At 34.3% G+C, this 16,729-nt stretch overlaps 4 protein-coding genes across 5 annotated transcripts; all 4 read left to right on the top strand.

The window, feature by feature from the left end:
• Positions 1-204: 204 nt before the first annotated feature.
• LOC145228313 (uncharacterized) lies at positions 205-2,488 on the top strand. Its single transcript, XM_080093333.1, is given in 3 exon segments — positions 205-448; positions 820-1,114; positions 2,402-2,488. Coding segments are annotated over 3 exon segments (300 nt in total). The 5' UTR covers positions 205-446; the 3' UTR covers positions 2,405-2,488.
• Positions 2,489-4,254: 1,766 nt separating this feature from the next.
• On the top strand, positions 4,255-10,873 carry LOC145228308 (uncharacterized). Of its 2 annotated transcripts, none has more exons than XM_080093326.1 (6): positions 4,255-4,462; positions 4,753-4,934; positions 5,340-5,468; positions 8,082-8,276; positions 8,967-9,065; positions 9,401-10,873. In XM_080093326.1, exons 1-6 carry the CDS (start codon positions 4,449-4,451, stop codon positions 9,541-9,543), a joined length of 762 nt encoding a protein of 253 aa, XP_079949452.1. In that variant the 5' UTR covers positions 4,255-4,448; the 3' UTR covers positions 9,544-10,873. The 2 variants fall into 2 exon arrangements, with proteins under 2 accessions (XP_079949452.1, XP_079949453.1); XM_080093327.1 differs by having other exon boundaries at positions 5,343-5,468.
• Positions 9,959-13,472, top strand: LOC145229719 (NACHT, LRR and PYD domains-containing protein 3-like). Its single transcript, XM_080095051.1, has 5 exons — positions 9,959-9,968; positions 10,808-12,582; positions 12,970-13,128; positions 13,237-13,395; positions 13,446-13,472. Exons 1-5 carry the CDS (start codon positions 9,959-9,961, stop codon positions 13,470-13,472), a joined length of 2,130 nt encoding a protein of 709 aa, XP_079951177.1.
• Positions 13,473-13,652: 180 nt separating this feature from the next.
• On the top strand, positions 13,653-16,723 carry LOC145228309 (ribonuclease inhibitor-like). Its single transcript, XM_080093328.1, has 4 exons — positions 13,653-13,941; positions 14,337-14,498; positions 15,122-15,274; positions 15,740-16,723. Exons 1-4 carry the CDS (start codon positions 13,780-13,782, stop codon positions 15,848-15,850), a joined length of 588 nt encoding a protein of 195 aa, XP_079949454.1. The 5' UTR covers positions 13,653-13,779; the 3' UTR covers positions 15,851-16,723.
• Positions 16,724-16,729: the final 6 nt, after the last annotated feature.

The raw sequence follows: 16,729 nt of genomic DNA on the forward strand, positions 1-16,729 counted from the left end.
TATGCCCCATTAATTCCAATCAGCGAAATGCAATTATTCGTAAATACTACTTAGGGGTTTTACCTAAGGTTCACCCCCTAAATAAAACCTAATCTGATATGAAGCAAAATGGAAGGTTTACTTTACATGAAACTAATTAAAAAATCACCTAGTCAGTTACTGTACACATTGAGCACTGTTTTTTATTTTTAAGTTGCTGTACGAACTCCCGTGAGTTTTGTCCCCAGAATTGGTGCAAATAGCAAAGGTAAAGAATTTGCACTTTGTACTAATGAGGTTATGGACGGTTGTTCATGGTTTTTGTTTTTATTTTTTCCAATAACGACCTAAAATTTTGAGTGTTAGGAGGTGTCAACATAGTTTAGAAAAAGTCGTCTAGTACAACTGTAAGCCACAGATGCAAGAATGTGGTTCTTGGGTTTCAACTACAGGCCACACAAATCAAAATGTAAGTTGTTGTTTTTTTGTTCGGAAAAAGGAGCAGTTTTTGATATTTCAAAGAGTTGAAGATATTACACCATGTCCCTTAAAGGAAAGCCTTGGTGTCATCTCACAAATCCTTACACTAAGATTTTGACAGGATCACATAATTTTAATCACGCAAACAGTTCTGTAACTTCTGTTACTGCAACAGGTTTTATTTTTGAAAAACCTTTATTCTGCAGCCTGCATGTATAATGGTTGCTTCAGCCATTGTTGAGAGCCTTTGAATAAATCACTGATCTTATGTCTGGAGGGGGCAGATTAAAAATGCTTTTGATAAATCGATACTGCTTGCAAATATTGCTTAACAAACAAAGATTATTATTTTAATTTCAGGTCCAACACAAAAGTGGCATTTCCTGGCAAACTTGACAATATGGTGGCAGGGGGGATTGGAACTGGTCTCGGAATCAGAGAGACAATCGTTAAAGAATCCCATGAAGAAGCTGGCTTGCCTCTGGAACTAGCTGACAAAGTTGTGTCTGTCGGTTTGATCAGTTACATTTAGGAAGATGAGCGAGGAATTCAACCAGACATCCAGTATTGTTTTGACCTTGAAATTCCAGTTGATTTTGTTCCGAAGGTCATTGATGGCGAAGTTAAAGAATTTCAACTTTGTACAATTGATGAGGTATTAATAGTTAATTGTTGTGTGGTTTTTATTAACAATAAGAAGTAGCAAGTGTTTGTCTTGCACAAAACAAACTTGTTAAACAGTTGTTAAGTGTTTTATTATGTTTTATAGCCCTGTAAGTTTGCAAATGACTGTGTCAGATAATAGTAGGATAGAGTATTTAATAGCTGTGTAGTTTTTGCTGCTCGCAAAATTAAACAATTAAATGTGTAACAGACCTGAAATTACGAATAGTAATTTTATTAAATCTAAATATTCATAATCATCAAAAGTTAAGTATATGCTGGGTCATAATAAGTTTTGCTGTTGCTTTAAATATCTTAAATAACCAAGTTTAAAATCAAATTATAGCAATTTGTCTTACAGCTTTTCCTACAAGTAGTATTTTTTAACCTTTGCCTGAACCACATCTTTAAGCAAAATTTTAAGCTCTTATCACTGATTTTTTCAAAATTTAAACATAGATTTCATCATGTTTCTGAAAAATGTAATTTTGTGTTTTGTCATTGTTTCTCAGTAATCCACATTTTTTGTTTGCCCCATTGTGCTTGGGGTTTGATTACACCAGATATAGGTAAGAAACTTTATATCAAGCACTTGTGTAAACTTTCTTTAACTTACATTTGTGTTTCGGCAGTTGAAATGTGTTGCATGTGACAAATCAGTTTCCCTAAATATAAGTTGCTTCAACTGCTGCACAACTTTAGTTACTGAATTGGGATTTGAACCACCAACTCTTGTTTCACTAAACAATACATGTGATGGTTGAAACAGTTGACATGAACATAGTTGTGTTTACTCACAATGCTCCAAAGTTAATTTCTTATGATTTCCTTTCTCATAACAGGATGCAATTGTAGCACATATAGCTGTCAACAAACAAACTATTTTTCAGCTTCACAACTATTGCAACTTATGTGCAGTTTAAAAACCAAATGTTTTCAATATCAGCAATTACCACCTATTTAATTATTACTCTAGACCAGCGGTTCTTAACCTTTTATGCACCATGGTCCCCTAAAAAGTAATTTTCGGGCCTCGTGGCCTTCTATAAAAACTCCGTAGGACCTAATCCCCCCTGCCCAAAATATGTATGTAGCAAACTCAACCACATTATAAATTCCATGATCTATCAGGATAAGTTTTTTGCCCAAAATAAACCTCAATATTGACCAACAGCATCGGAACTAGATTAAATTAGGAAACTAAATCATTTACAACACACACATAATTCTAAGCATTTTTAAAGAAAATAGTTCACTGACTTTTGGTGGATGTTTATAGTGAGCCTACACCAGTGACCCCTGGAATACAGATCATGCCCCTCGAAGGATATGAACTCTGGTTGAGAACCACTGCTTTGGACATATGGTAACATGTGAGTTCTGTTTTTGTTGGATTGCCTAACTTGACTTCATTTTTAACCTACAAGTTAAAGAATAGTGGCACTGCTTTTTATATCATTAAGGCATAAGCACATACATATAAAATAAGCACATATACACACATAAAATAAGCACATATATTAAAAACTATATATTCAATAAATAGAAAACTTCAGTGTAAGTAAATACAAAACGCACAATGGTTTTTTTGCACTACAAAAGTTGTGGCTTTAGACCAGGGTTCTTCAACAGGGGCGATTTCGTCCATTGAGGGGCGATAGTGACAATTTTAGGTTATGCGGGGCGATTTTACTTCCAAGGGGGGCGATTTCAAATATACTGATTGTATAAAAATATACAAGAATTGTTTATAGTAACCTAAGAAAGGAAAATAAAGGTGAATAAAAACAGCAGTTTCACATATTTCTTTTTTTCGATGTAGCGTGCAATGTCAAGGTCTTTAGAGTATTTGACATCGAAGGCCGCACTTACTACCCCAAAAGGCCACATGCAGCCTTTAGGCCGCAGGTTCCCCACCCCTGTCCTATACCAAACTACATAGACAGCCGAACAACCAAGCGTCAAAAACGTTTATAACTTGTTCTCTTCATGCATTTTTTACCAAAACGCTTGCGCTTTACTGTACATAAGTGCAAATCGCGATTTAGGGCGCTTAACAACACAAAACATATTTGAAAGAATATTTTATATATATATATATATACGTGTTGTAAAGTTGATAGAGTTCAAAACTTAACCATATTGCCATGCTAAAGTTGCACGATGCAAGAAGAGCGGAAAATAGACAATTTTACCAAAGACTTGACAAAATCTTCTCTCGAGTAATGCCCCATAATTTTCAATCAAAATAACAAAAAATGGCTATTGTTTGCGCATAATCGTACAATGTTATCTTGTCTATGACGTCACAAACTTTGCTTAGATGCGTTAGAATTGGGTGAATTTGAAATTCAGTGTTGTTGTAGCAATTAAATTGGGTTTTAACTGTAAACATGAGCTTGTGTGGTGCTCTGTAAAACTAATTGCACGCAAATGCTGAAGAGTCAAGAGCTTTAATAAAAAATAACACTATAATGGGGGGCGATTTTGAACCAGTGCCCTAGCAAGGGGGGCAATTTCGCTAAAAAGGTTGAAGACCACTGCTTTAGAGGAATGTTCCTTTGACGAAAATATTGTGTTATTCAAAGTAATTTAACTTGGAACTCCCAAAAATAAAATATTGTGTTATTCATTGTTTCTGATGAAACTAACAAACCACGCAACAAAAAAGGAATTTTCAATTTTAAAAAGTTGTTGTTTTGGTTTCAAATTATGCTGAAATTATTGAACTTCTACACTACAAGTTTTGATGGCATAACATCACTGCAATCTATAGTTTTTGTCTTATTATGTTTTAATGTGTTGGTGTTATTGGCAAGTTGCTTTGCTAAGACATGGTTAACAGCATTGCTCTGAAAAATAATAATTTGCAATAAGAGTAATCAATTTGTAGTAATATTGGGACTTTATATTTGTGTTCGAACTTTAGTTTGTGCAATGAAAACGGCATTCACTGGCTACAATTCATCATTTTTATTAACTTGCATGTTTTAATGCAGGTGTTGCATATCCAACTCCACACTTTGCAGAATACCAGACCTCTTTAGCTGATTGGCAAAACTCAATTTCCTTGATGACATATAAGGTAGTGTTGGCTGTTGCTGCATTCAATCCCACCCCAATTAGTCACTTAGTACTTCCTGTTATTTGATGCAAGTCTGATCAGGAAAAAAGTTTCCACTGTCAGTTTTACAATGCTTGGGCTGGAAATAATATTCATCAACTCAGCTGATCAAGAGTATTTCCTTGTAGAAAGTATAACTTGTTAGTGCTGCTATGCACTGCATACATAGTTCATTTCATGCTGCAACATTACTCAAGTAAATATGTCAAAAGAAAGGTAAGTGTTCAAAAGCATGTAGATTTTGTAACTGGTTGAAGCTTTGCACTTAATTTGAAATCAATGTCCAGTTTTGTTTTGTGGGGCACAATGAAAATGTGTTTATGCTGATTTGGAAAAATAAACTAACAGTAAATGTTTGATTAATTTGTAATTATTGTGAAACACTTAGCACAAGTTTGTAGGTTAAAATTATTAGCAGGTAATAGGAAGTGTTTTTATGAAAACAGTACAAATGTTACCTTTTGAGAAGGACTATTTATACTCTGAAAACTAATTATTGTATTCAGTGTACCACCATCAGTTTCTGATGATCAAGCAGCTGGAGAAAGTATTGGCAACATAAAAAAACAAATTCGACGAGCCAATTGGCCCGAATATCTCAGAAAACTTGGGTTTTCAGACAACACTGTGGAGCAATGTGTCAGTAAAAATGAAGTGAGGTTAAATCCATACTGGATCAAATTGCAAGGTAATCACCTCACAGGCAGTGATTTTTAATTTTTACAGGTATGCCATGTAACATGACATAATTTAGTGACTTACTAAATGTCTTAAAAAAGATTTGGTATGTATTTGCCAAATGTGGTTCACAAAGGATAAACTTGTATATCATGTGGTTGACAACTTAATATCTTTGGTGGCACCAGCTTCCCGTCACCCTGTCAGTGGGTGGCAGCGACTCCCCGTCACCCTGTCAGTGGGTGGCAGTACTGTGTGCAACAACACTGTTGTTGTTGTGTTGTCTTTACATTTCAATGCTGCTTAAAGATGTTTCACAATTGTTATAAATGTTAACACTTCAGATTTTGTGAGACAATAATGCAGGAAACCAGAGATTTTTTGATCATACATTTGACTCCTTATTTTGTGTAAGCAGATGAACAGGGCAGACTTATTATTGGTCTGGAAAAAATGGTAGCAGAAGAGATATTCACTTCGAAACGAAATGAAAAAGTTGATCAAATTTTGGCTTACAACTGGGTCAAGAAATCTGTTGTGCGAAGTAAGTTGGAACTATTTAAAGTATGTTTTAAATCAGAGAAGAATTAAACTAATGATTCTTAACCAGGGGAGGCTTAAATCCTAGATTACTTACTTAGTATACTTTAAACTAGAATCTTCCATCTCGTTAGATGGTGGATAATGACTATTGTGAACCTGTGTTTATTGATATAAATTTATTAAAACATGCTTTGCCTTTGGATATCGATGATGCCACAACGGCAGAATATATTTATCGTGACTTAATGTTTTAATAAATCTCCTAATAAATATAGAAATTTGATTTAAATTTAACCCTAAACTGCATTGTTGAGTTTTAATATTGTGTTATAGTTTAGTACAAATATCACATTATCTTCTGTACATTAAAACAGGGGTCCGCAAATAGTGGGTCGCGACCCAAATTTGGGTCGCAAGACCTTCCAGCCTGGGTCGTGAAATATTTCAAAATTTCCCATGAATATAAGCATCGCATCTACAGTATTAATGAACTTCGACTTTTGTCAATATTTTAATTATGGGTCCCCTTCCCTGAAGGGGACACATATTGATTTTACTCGAATTGTTTGTTTTTTTCTTGCTTTTTTTTTCTTCCCAAAGTTTGTCCGACTTGTTTTTCCATCAAATGTTTGATGGATTTGGCTGAAATTTACACAGATGGTAGATATAGTTATGTAGATGTGCATCCCACTTTGTTTTTGTTGATAACCCCAGTATTTACCCCGCTCGCCCCCTAAAATGGGTGTTTTTACCCAAAGTTTGTCCGACTTGTTTTTCCATCAAATGTTTGATGGATTTGACTGAAATTTACACAGATGGTAGATATATTCATGTAGATGTGCATCCCACTGTGTCGATTGTTGTGTTCAACCCAGTAGTCCTAACATTTACCCCACAAGCCCCTAAAGTGTAAAACGTATTTGTATGTTACTGGGCACCACAAACGAAAGATTTATTTGGAGCAATAGTGTTACAAGGGCAACCAGTTGTATGTTGCTCGTTGGTGGGTTGTTTGGTGGTCGTTTTTGCGGCATGGCAGTTAGGGGCTTGTTAACAGCCCTATGACGTCAGAAACAGTAACGGTTGTTGCTCAAAACACCTCTAGTGGTCGAAATTTTGAACATTGGCGGATTGGGCTGAAATTTTGCAGTACTATTGGATTGGGTCATTGTGGTTTTATATATGTTTGTGTGTCGAACCCAATTAGTTGCCCTACTAGCCCCTAAAATGGGTCAGTTTTTTAAAACGTTAAATAGGACATACTTCAAACAATATCTGGGGTGAATCTAATTTTAAAGTTTGTATTCTACATAGTATTATTATTTAAGCCCAGTGCCGATCACTGTGTTTTACCTTACAACACCCGACTTTCTCATGGTTATCTCTTGAATTGCATTATTTTCAACTTTGCATGTGTGGGGACCCATGAGTTTTTGCCTGCAGAAACGACTAAAGTTATAAAAAATGATGGCTAATATGGGACCCAATACAAAATAAGCATAGGAAATATATTTATGTTTTAAAATAGTTTATAGTGTATATGCAAGGGCAATATGTGCTAAGCCACCCTTCTAGTTATTATTGCATTGTTACATAAAACTAAGTATAGCTGTTACATTCAGTCTATGTAACTATATGCAATAAGCTGCAGACAGTGCACACTGTTTCGACCTATAAGGTCTCATCAGTGCAGCTGGTGACGAGAGATCGGCCGCATTGGCTAGTGTAGCCATTCAACGGCACTCCAGTTTGTTGGGAGCACAGGGTACAACCCCATGCATCACCTAGTCTGTGCGATGCCACAACTGGACATACAGCACAGATGAAACTGGCTCACAATGGCCAAGCAACTGCTTGGGAACCACAGTGAAGTCGGCTCAGTGTCACAGTATCAGTTGAATGGCTACACTAGCCAATGCGGCCGATCTCTCGTCACCAGCTGCACTGATGAGACCTTATAGGTCGAAACAGTGTGCACTGTCTGCAGCTTATCATTTATTGGCTCTATATGCTTTTATATGCAATAAGTTTTGCGCTTTCGGCACTATCTTATATTAAAAGCAAATGCAGAACAAGACCAGAAGTAGAGGACGATCTTCGACTTGTCGTCTCTCAATTTAAACCTCGAATTGATTTGCTGTTGTGTTCTCAACACAGAGCCCACCGTTCTCATTTGTTAGAATAAATACGTTCGTTTACCTACTGTTTTATGTGAAAATGGCAACTGACAATATCATAATAGCAGTCCTAATATTGATATGTAGTAGCTTAGTATTTTCCACATACTTATATGCTAACAAAATGCTTGGGTCGCGAGAATTTAGAGCACTTTTTTAGGGTCGCGCCAAAAAGTATTTGCGGACCCCTGCATTAAAAGACCATGAATAATGCTAGCTTGCACAACCAAATCACTCATTCTTATAGCACCAAACAGGTAAAAAACCTGAAAATTATGACATGTTTAACCAAACACTTCGTTTGCCCAATATGACTGACAACAACAAATTTATCTTACTTACTGAGAAAAAAAGCTGTAAACCGAGAATTGCATTACATTTGTTAGTGTGAGTAATACATTAAACAATTGATAAATTTCTTTACATTTCATTTGCAGATCGCAACCGAGCATGGTTCATATATGATTTTTTAAGTCAATATCCCGGTGGTGACTTTTTTAAAGCAAACATCGTTCGACAAAAGTTTCGACCCGAAGAAAATCAAATCGCTCAAATCGAACACGACTATGAGGGAAACATTAAAGAACAACGATACCACATGATCTTAACTTGGATGAAAGCAAAAAAACTCAGTAAGATTTGATGCTAACATTTTGCCATTTTATATGATTTGCATTTAATTTTTAAGATGTCAAATTATTACAATTCTATTTTTACTATATGAATACCCAAACCAGTCAACCTATATTGTCTCATCAGTGCAGCTGATGACAAGACATAGGTCGTATTGGCTATTGTAGCCATCTAAATGCACTCCAGTTTGTTGGGAGAACAATGCAGATAATCTGATTCGACTTAATCTGTTTGATGCCCCAATTGGACTTGAACCATAGCTGCTAAACTGATGAGACATTATAGGTCAAAACAGTGTGGGCCGGGTGACGCTTACTTATCACATGTGAACAGTTTTATACCTGTTTAGCATTTAATAGTTGTTTGTCATAGCACTATTGGTAAAAACATCTATAACAGGGTTTTATCTTTTATAACACATGATCATAACTCAGCAAAATCAAAAAACATGGCAGTAATTGCTTACATTAAACCCTTTAACCCAGATCAGTTAAAACTTTGTTGCCTATTTAATATTGAACTACTTAAATATACTTGGAGGTGGGCAGCAGAAAAACTTAAATCAAATTTTGCCGAGTTTTTATTTTTTGTAACAGCGCATATAGTTAAGAGTTTTTTATTTATTTTAAACTGGTTGTTATTCTGTTGCTTTGAGAAAATACAAAACATCCAACCATGTTTTGTTTCAGCTTCTGTAAAGAAAATTGCAAAAGCTCTAAAAAACATTGAGCTTGTTGCTCCTGACATTTCCAAACCAGAATCAAAAGCAGCTGGATCTTCAACTAAAGGTTGGTTCATTTGTACTCATGAAAACCTCAAGGTATTTGGGGGTTAGTTGTTCCACTCATAACAGATTAGGTCTGCAAGGAGTATTGTCATAAACTAACACAATCATCAAAGCATTTGTTTGGCACAATATTGCTGCGACAGGCAAGATATGAATGTGATTGCAGAGCCTGTGTAGCTCAATTAGAAAATCTCAAAAACAGATAAGCTCCTGTTGTGGGTTCAAATCCCACCACAGCCTATACTTACATTTAAATCATAAGAATGCCAGTTTGATTTGGTTTAAAGGTAAAACACAGTGTTACTTGAAAGTATATTTAAGTTTTTTTAATTTTAGCCGACTCATGTTCAAGTGATGATGAATCAGATTCACAAAGTTCATCTGAACCTGACTGGAAAGAGATAATATCAGGTTGTAACTTTCTTTTTCGAGCATTTATTTTTCAACTAATTGGATCCAAAAGAGTAGAAAAACTTTAATTATCAATAATCAAAATCATTAATTGAAGACATATTTATTGTTAAGACTTATTCATGTTGGTGATAAATGGTTAAAATCATACCAAATCAACTAAATAAAACATGTATCATAAACGTTAAGACCCAAACTATTAAATTATATCGCCTAGTTGCATTTTTAAGTGGTTTATGGCAACCACACAAAGCCATTATTACTTTGAAATATCAAGTAAATTGGCATGCAGCACTCTAAAGGTTGCCGACCCTGTTGAGTGATTTAAAAACATATATTGAATGCAATGTTCCTTAAGGGTTATAAGCTGAAAAGTTTGGTAGGTCCTGTGAACTATGGGCCAAAATTAGGAAATTCAAAGCGAAAAGTGTATTTTCACCAACAATAAATTGTGTCTAAAAATCTTGCATTGGACAAAAGAGAATGAAGGAAAGTAACAGAGCCACTTATGATTGTTTAAAAACAGTATTACTTGCTCTGATGTGATTTTGATGCTTGAAATAGTTAAACAGCACTTTTATGTTGACTGAGCATAAATACAATGCTGTTGCCATTGACTACTAGCACAGTCTAGTGGTAAAAAGCTGTGAAAATGCACCTTTCAACAAATAAGCGATATATTTTCATGTTACTAACATTTTTGTTGCACAACTTTACATATTGAAAGCCTGTCAACGAAATAATTCCTGGTTAAAAATGTGTGAAAAGACCATTGAGGTGTTGCACATTAGTTTAAGAATTAGAGAAGAAACAACAGGAAAAACAAACACATTAGACAGTTGATCATTGTGTGAGAGAAGGTCGAAAACACAACAGCAAAACAAAAATGAGACAAGCAGCTGAACAACAGACTCTGTGTGACATAATGTGATCAGGTGTTGTTCTGCTCACTGACATCAAAATAAAACACAAATTATTGCAGCCACATAAATGAATACAAGTGTTAAATTTTATCACCAACATTATTTCAAGCATATATCTTGGAATATATATCACAAAACTGTTCACTTTTAATTCCTAACTGCTCAAAATCCAATTATATCTTTCAAGACTTTAAAAACTATTGAAAGCAAATTATTCCATAAAACTGCAGCAACACATTTAGGTTAAATGTTGCTACTACAGTTGCGATTTGGTATGATTTTAACCTCAACACAACACAAATTATAACAGAAGAACACAAGTTTCATAACATATACATTAATAAAATGTTAGTGTCATGATAAGAGAAAAACAGAATCCACAGATAGTAACTGACTGTGTTTCAAACAGTTTCAGACTTGGAAAAACAATCTTTGAAAAAACTTTGCCTGAAATTTGCAAAAGCAATAGCTGATTCAACAAACCGTGTCCCTCTGCAAGCAACAAAACAAGAGAATGTGAGTGAAGAAGAATTTGGAAATACAAGCAGCTGGTTGTTCAAAAAACAAACTGACAAAAAGAATATACCTCCAGAAAGTTTATTTGAGGAAGCATCACGTTCATATGATGAGAAAGCAAAATCATCATATGAAACAACCAACAAACAGCAGCAAAATGTGGCCGGTCTAACAGGAATTGCTGGAATAGGAAAGACCACATATTGCAAATTTGTCTCGAAACATTGGATTGAGTCACATCCAAATGCTTTTGTGTTCTATATTTCCATACGTCAAGTTGACTTCATGGAAAAAAGCAATCTTTTAAAGTTCCTTCTTGTGTCTACTGATCATGAATACAAATTCAAACCAGAAACAGATGATGCGATTTTAGATGAAATTAACAAATCTTCAGACACACTGATTGTTATTGATGGGCTTGATGAAGCAGAAATAACAGGTGATTTTTCCAAACACCCACATGGCATGTCACTCCATCAAGAAAAAATGCCTTACTGTATCCTGATGAATCTGCTGAACTGTCGCTTACTTCCCAATGCAAAAAAGTTAATTGCTTCCCGACCAAATGCTTTTCTGAACTTCAACCCAGAATGCAAGCCAGTATTTATGCTACAAGTTTTAGGTCTGAGCAAAGAATCTCAGAATCTTCTCTGCAAACAGTATTCCAAAACGGAACAGCAACAAAAACATGTCCAAGATGAGCTGGAAAAACAACCCAATGTATCTGCTTTGTTGTTTATTCCAATCTTTGCAAGATTGATTATTTCATACTTTGTTGAAAACCTGGAGTCAAACAAACCAGTTTTGTCCATTTCTGATGTATTTTTGAATCAACTTAAGCAATGGCAGAAAAACCCAAAATTTCACACAGATTTGGAGCATTTAAAGCAACTAACCAATATGGCTTTGAATGGTGTTGAAAACCGTCAATTTTCATTTCCCTGCCAAGATTTTGTGACACATGGCATAGAAATGAAATTTATTGAGCCATTCATGTGTGCTCATGCCAAGCATCAACATGGTATGTTGGTTTTGGATGGGGAAAAAACATTTTTCTTCATTCATGCCACATGGCAGGAGTTTTTAGCTGCACTTCATCTCATGGTGTTTGCATCCTATGAGGAATTCTCTTCCAAGATTCAACAGATATTCCAACAAAGTTCCTGGGAGGTGGTTGTCCGCTTTCTGTTTGGATTCTGTCATCAAAAAGTTCAAGAAAAAATAATATTCTTGTTTCCGAAAGCCCAGGAAATAAACAGAAAAAAACAACTTGTAAAAACACAAGCCAGGAAGCTTCTACCAAATTTGAGTGAATTACCTTCTGATATCCCAGTAACAGTAGACAGATATTTTGATGATGTCATAGAATCAACTTCACAAATAAACAAGTTCAAATCAAGAGAAAAAGATTCCACACTTTCCAACATATGCAGTTGGGCAAATGAGGCCAAAGACGATGATTTAACCAAGGCTGTTGCCAATTCCCTTCCCAACCCATTGTTACTATCAGGAGATTTTCTTTCCCACCAAGTAATGAGTTTCTGTCATGTCCTATCAGCTGCTGAAGAATCTCACATACTTAATGTGGGGGATTGGCAGAATCGATCCACTTTTACTGGACTGGGTCTACATACATTACTGAGCACCATTCAGCAATCCACACACAAAGTAAAAACTTTAAATTTATTTTTGACATAAAAATGTTAGTTTTGTTATAATTTTATAGAATATTAATATAAACCAGTAATGTAAACCGGTATAAGAAGATTTTACAAGCTTTCATTTTTTTTCATTGTATTCTGTTAATGTGCACCAAACACATGATATTATCATTACATATCATAAAAAAAAACAGGACACAGCTGCAAAAACCCATCAGTTGTAAATATGCAAAAACAATTTTAAAAGAAAGGGAACAGTTATACTTTAGTATTAAATTATGTTTATTAAAAACATCATAATACAGACAGCAAAATGTGTTGTATTTTTATAAGAGGTTTTGGCCTGGTTTTGTTTATTGTTACCAGCCTAATGCACTTTAATATTTTTTGACAGATACCCAAGTTGCATTTGAAGGATGTTGACATAACAGGGGATTTTGAGATTATCTTGGAGCTTCTTCCTGGTATCACTGAACTGACACTATGGACGTGTGGTTTGACAATTCCTATGGTGGAAACCCTGGTTGGTGTCATCACACAACACAACATCCATGTATGTGATTTTGTAGTTTGCAGGATATTGATGACTGATTTTTAATTTTTTACTGGTTAAATATCTTTAAAATGCAAAGGGCAATCATTTCAAATTTGTGTCTTACAGTTGTCTCATCTTCACTTGTCTTTCAACAACCTCATTGGTGTTGGGAGGTATCTGGCCAAATCCATCGACTTGATTCAGGCATTATCGCTTGTAAATTGCAACTTGAAAGAAGATGATTTTAATGAAGTAGCTGAAGCCACAGCAAAGCGAGATACAAATGTAAGTTTAGTGTTTTTACTTTTTAACATCCAAACTATTATATGATGAAGTTTGTTGGGTTTTATGTGACAAGATGAAATAAAGTTACAAACAAGTAAGTTTCATCAGAACTTAATGAATATTTAGTTTTCCAAATTTACCAGTTGATTGTTTGTAACTTTCAACTTGTTTGGAAAAAAAATAATTGAGCTCCTAATATCTATGTATTATGATTGGTGTTTGTTACATAACAGTACTGTTGTAATAAAGACAATGGAAAACAATTGTGAGTGTCATGCAAAAACAATGAGCAATTGTTTAACCATTGTCTGTTTTAAGAATTTCAACACAAATAAAATGTTACAGATATATTCCAGGTAACAGATGCATGTTGGTGTTTTGTAGATGAGCTGGCTGGACTTGAGTGAAAATGTGATGTCGAAGAAAGTTTTGGACAGTTTTGCACCGGGCATCCATAAACTTGATGGGATGCGGTTGGCAAAATGTTTAGTCACAGGTGATGGTCTTGAACAACTGTGCCATGAAATCAGCAAGCGGCAAAAACCAGTAAGATAAAACTGTTTTGTTATTTTTGCAAAGCTCAGCAAAATGAAGGCTTTGCTTATTATAACTTTTTTTTTATTACCTCTTCCAGTTTTTTCTGTAAATGTTATTATAAAGTGTTATCAAAAAGATGTTGCAAAATTAAAAGTATTCTCACTCCTTATTACAATATTAAATCACAAGGCAAAGTTTATTGGCAAAATTATTTTTCACACATAATCAGTATTTAATTAAACTTGGTTACATAAATTATGGAATCCAGTAACATAAGCTTACTTCATGTTACTGTGTCATAACATATTAAAAACTGGAAGTTTATAAATTTTACAAAAACACTTGTATTGCTTTTCCTTACAGTTTTTCCTTTCACATTAACTTTCATGCTGATTTGTTTGCAGATGAATTTACTCTTCCTGGGAGAAAACGACATTGGGTTGATTGGTGTCAATCATGTGTCATCTTGTGTATACAACATTCGTCAACTGTTCTTTAAAGATTGCAATTTAACCATCACTTGCTTGCAAGCATTGATTGCTGCCATCCTCAACATGAACCACTCAGTGAGTTGCAAACTTATATTTGAACACAACATAATTTTTAGTGTTTGTTTCGGTAAGGTGACTTAAAAATGCCAAAGCTAGGTTTAAACCACAAACCTAACCACTATAGGGATTGTATTGACCACTCAACTAATGTTGCAGTAAAAATGTTTTGTGAATTGCTTAGATTTGGAAGTTTATATTCACAACATTTCATAACACTGCTTAATGTGAGAACCTAATGTCACTAAGTATATTTCACAGTTCAAAATTTTTGATCCCGATTTACCTCACGCAGTAGTTGAGTTGAAACAGTCACAATGGATTTTTTGTGTCTATCCCCAATAATATTTACTTTATTCCGGTTTAACACTTTTGTATTTACTTTTGGGTTTTTTACATATTATTTGTTGCATTTAGGTACAAAATTCAGTTTTAAAAATCCTAACCAGAAACAAACAAGCCAGTATATTAGTGTAAAACATCCCGTTTCAATACTTGTGTCGATGATGTTTCAATAGCAACATTTGTTGTTTTGTTTTTAAGATTGTTAAAAAATATGTTGTGTTATTTGCATGTCACAAATGACATTTATCTTAACAAGCTAAAAAAAATTAAACTAATAAAACCTTTTATGTTTACAGATGGTTTATTTGGATCTCTCCAAAAACAAGTTTGGTGATGAGGGGGCAATTGCTGTGGCCCCTTGTTTGGAAAAAGTTGAAAAGCTTAATGTTTCAGAGTGTGACATCACACTAGTTGGGGCAGAAGCTTTGCATAAAGCCAACCGCAAACTGGTGAGTTAAATTTATTCCTTTATTTTCTTTCACAAGTGCAAAGTGAGAAAACGTAACAACCTTTTGCAAGAAAACTACTGCAGTGCCGTAATTAAAAACAATAACTTATTATTAGGTAATAAACAAAATATTTTCTTGTTCAATGCATAGATGCAGTCTTGAACAAGGCATTTTGTTGTTTGCCAATAAACAAGAATATGTTTCTGTTTTTGTACTAGAGTTTAAAAAACAAATTCAGTACTGGCAATTTTTATGGGAATTAAAACACAGAATTTGTTGTTTTTAGTAATGACTCAAATGTATTTTTGTCATTGTAACGTACATCTGTCACTCTGGTAGTCATTTGAAAACACTACAATATGTAATTTTCGATGAACGTTCACAAATAACGAACATTAAGAGTCATATTATTTTGCACTGAACTTGGTGGTATGTAAGTGGTAAAATTATGTTGTTATTTTGCAGAATCGCCAGATTTGGGGTCTTCCAGACATACTACAAGCAACTGAAGCAAGCAGTGTTAAGAGGCCACATGAGGTTGCACAACAACCAAAGAAGCTCTGTGCAATAAGTTAAACTTTCACCCACTTCAACTGAAATTACTGACAATGTCATGATTTTGCCGCAGATTGTGTTTATGGATCCTATGTTTCAAATTTTCTACCAAAGCTCTCATAGCAAAATCATAATTTCCCACATTTTAAATCTGCATTTCTGTTGACCACCACTACATATTCACTTTGATTTTGTTTCTCTAATATTTTATTGCTCACGATTACATTTGTTTCAGTTTTGCGCTTATTGGTTACATACTAAGCCAGTGATTTTTAAAATATTTGTTGCTTAAATATCCCGATATTTTATTGTTCAGCACTTTTTAAATAATAGATTGTGTTTTAAATTTTACACCGAAGCTTTTGTGGCAAAATGTTAACTTTTTCCCAGCTTTCCTGTTGACTATATTTCCACTTTTGTTTTGTTTTCCCAAAATTTATTGCTGGCCATTACTTTTTGAGTAATACTGGCTTACACAATGTTTCTGATTTAATGTTCAAAAACTAAATACTCTAACTGTTCAGATGGCTTATATTTCTGTTTTGATTCCTTGCTTTGAAATCACGGGCAAACTCATGTTTATTTTATATTTACTGCAGCTTATAAAACACACATATAACCATATGTTTCATATTTTTGTGGTTTTAACAGAATTTGAGTAGCCAACTGTCACCAGCAGCACATGTGTATGACTAATACATTTATCTTTAGTTTTGTTTTCCCTATATTTTGTTGATCTCCATTACTTTTTTAATAATAATTGCTTTACATTTGTTGTTTACAAACCAAATCCTTTTGATTATTTTCGATGGCTTATGTTTCTGTGTTTGCATGATTTGTTTTTTTTGATTTGAAATTTTGACACCTGCAGCTTGAAAAACACAAATAAACCAACTATTT

This window comes from Phallusia mammillata, chromosome 5 (genome assembly GCF_965637545.1).
Source record: "Phallusia mammillata chromosome 5, kaPhaMamm4.hap1.1, whole genome shotgun sequence".
NCBI classification, from domain to species: domain Eukaryota; kingdom Metazoa; phylum Chordata; class Ascidiacea; order Phlebobranchia; family Ascidiidae; genus Phallusia; species Phallusia mammillata.

What these genes read in the sequence shown, in the direction of transcription:
- LOC145228308 (XM_080093326.1), top strand. An exon ending in ATACTGGATCAAATTGCAAG is followed by an intron (nt 4,935 to 5,339) that starts GTAATCACCTCA and finishes ATTTTGTGTAAG; the next exon opens with CAGATGAACAGGGCAGACTT. An exon ending in CAAGAAATCTGTTGTGCGAA is followed by an intron (nt 5,469 to 8,081) that starts GTAAGTTGGAAC and finishes TTTCATTTGCAG; the next exon opens with ATCGCAACCGAGCATGGTTC.
- LOC145229719 (XM_080095051.1), top strand. An exon ending in TCACACAACACAACATCCAT is followed by an intron (nt 13,129 to 13,236) that starts GTATGTGATTTT and finishes TGTGTCTTACAG; the next exon opens with TTGTCTCATCTTCACTTGTC. An exon ending in CAGCAAAGCGAGATACAAAT is followed by an intron (nt 13,396 to 13,445) that starts GTAAGTTTAGTG and finishes TATATGATGAAG; the next exon opens with TTTGTTGGGTTTTATGTGAC.
- LOC145228309 (XM_080093328.1), top strand. Translation starts at nt 13,780, where the DNA reads ATGAGCTGGCTGGACTTGAGTGAAAATGTGATGTCGAAGAAAGTTTTG. An exon ending in TCAGCAAGCGGCAAAAACCA is followed by an intron (nt 13,942 to 14,336) that starts GTAAGATAAAAC and finishes ATTTGTTTGCAG; the next exon opens with ATGAATTTACTCTTCCTGGG. An exon ending in TCCTCAACATGAACCACTCA is followed by an intron (nt 14,499 to 15,121) that starts GTGAGTTGCAAA and finishes TTATGTTTACAG; the next exon opens with ATGGTTTATTTGGATCTCTC.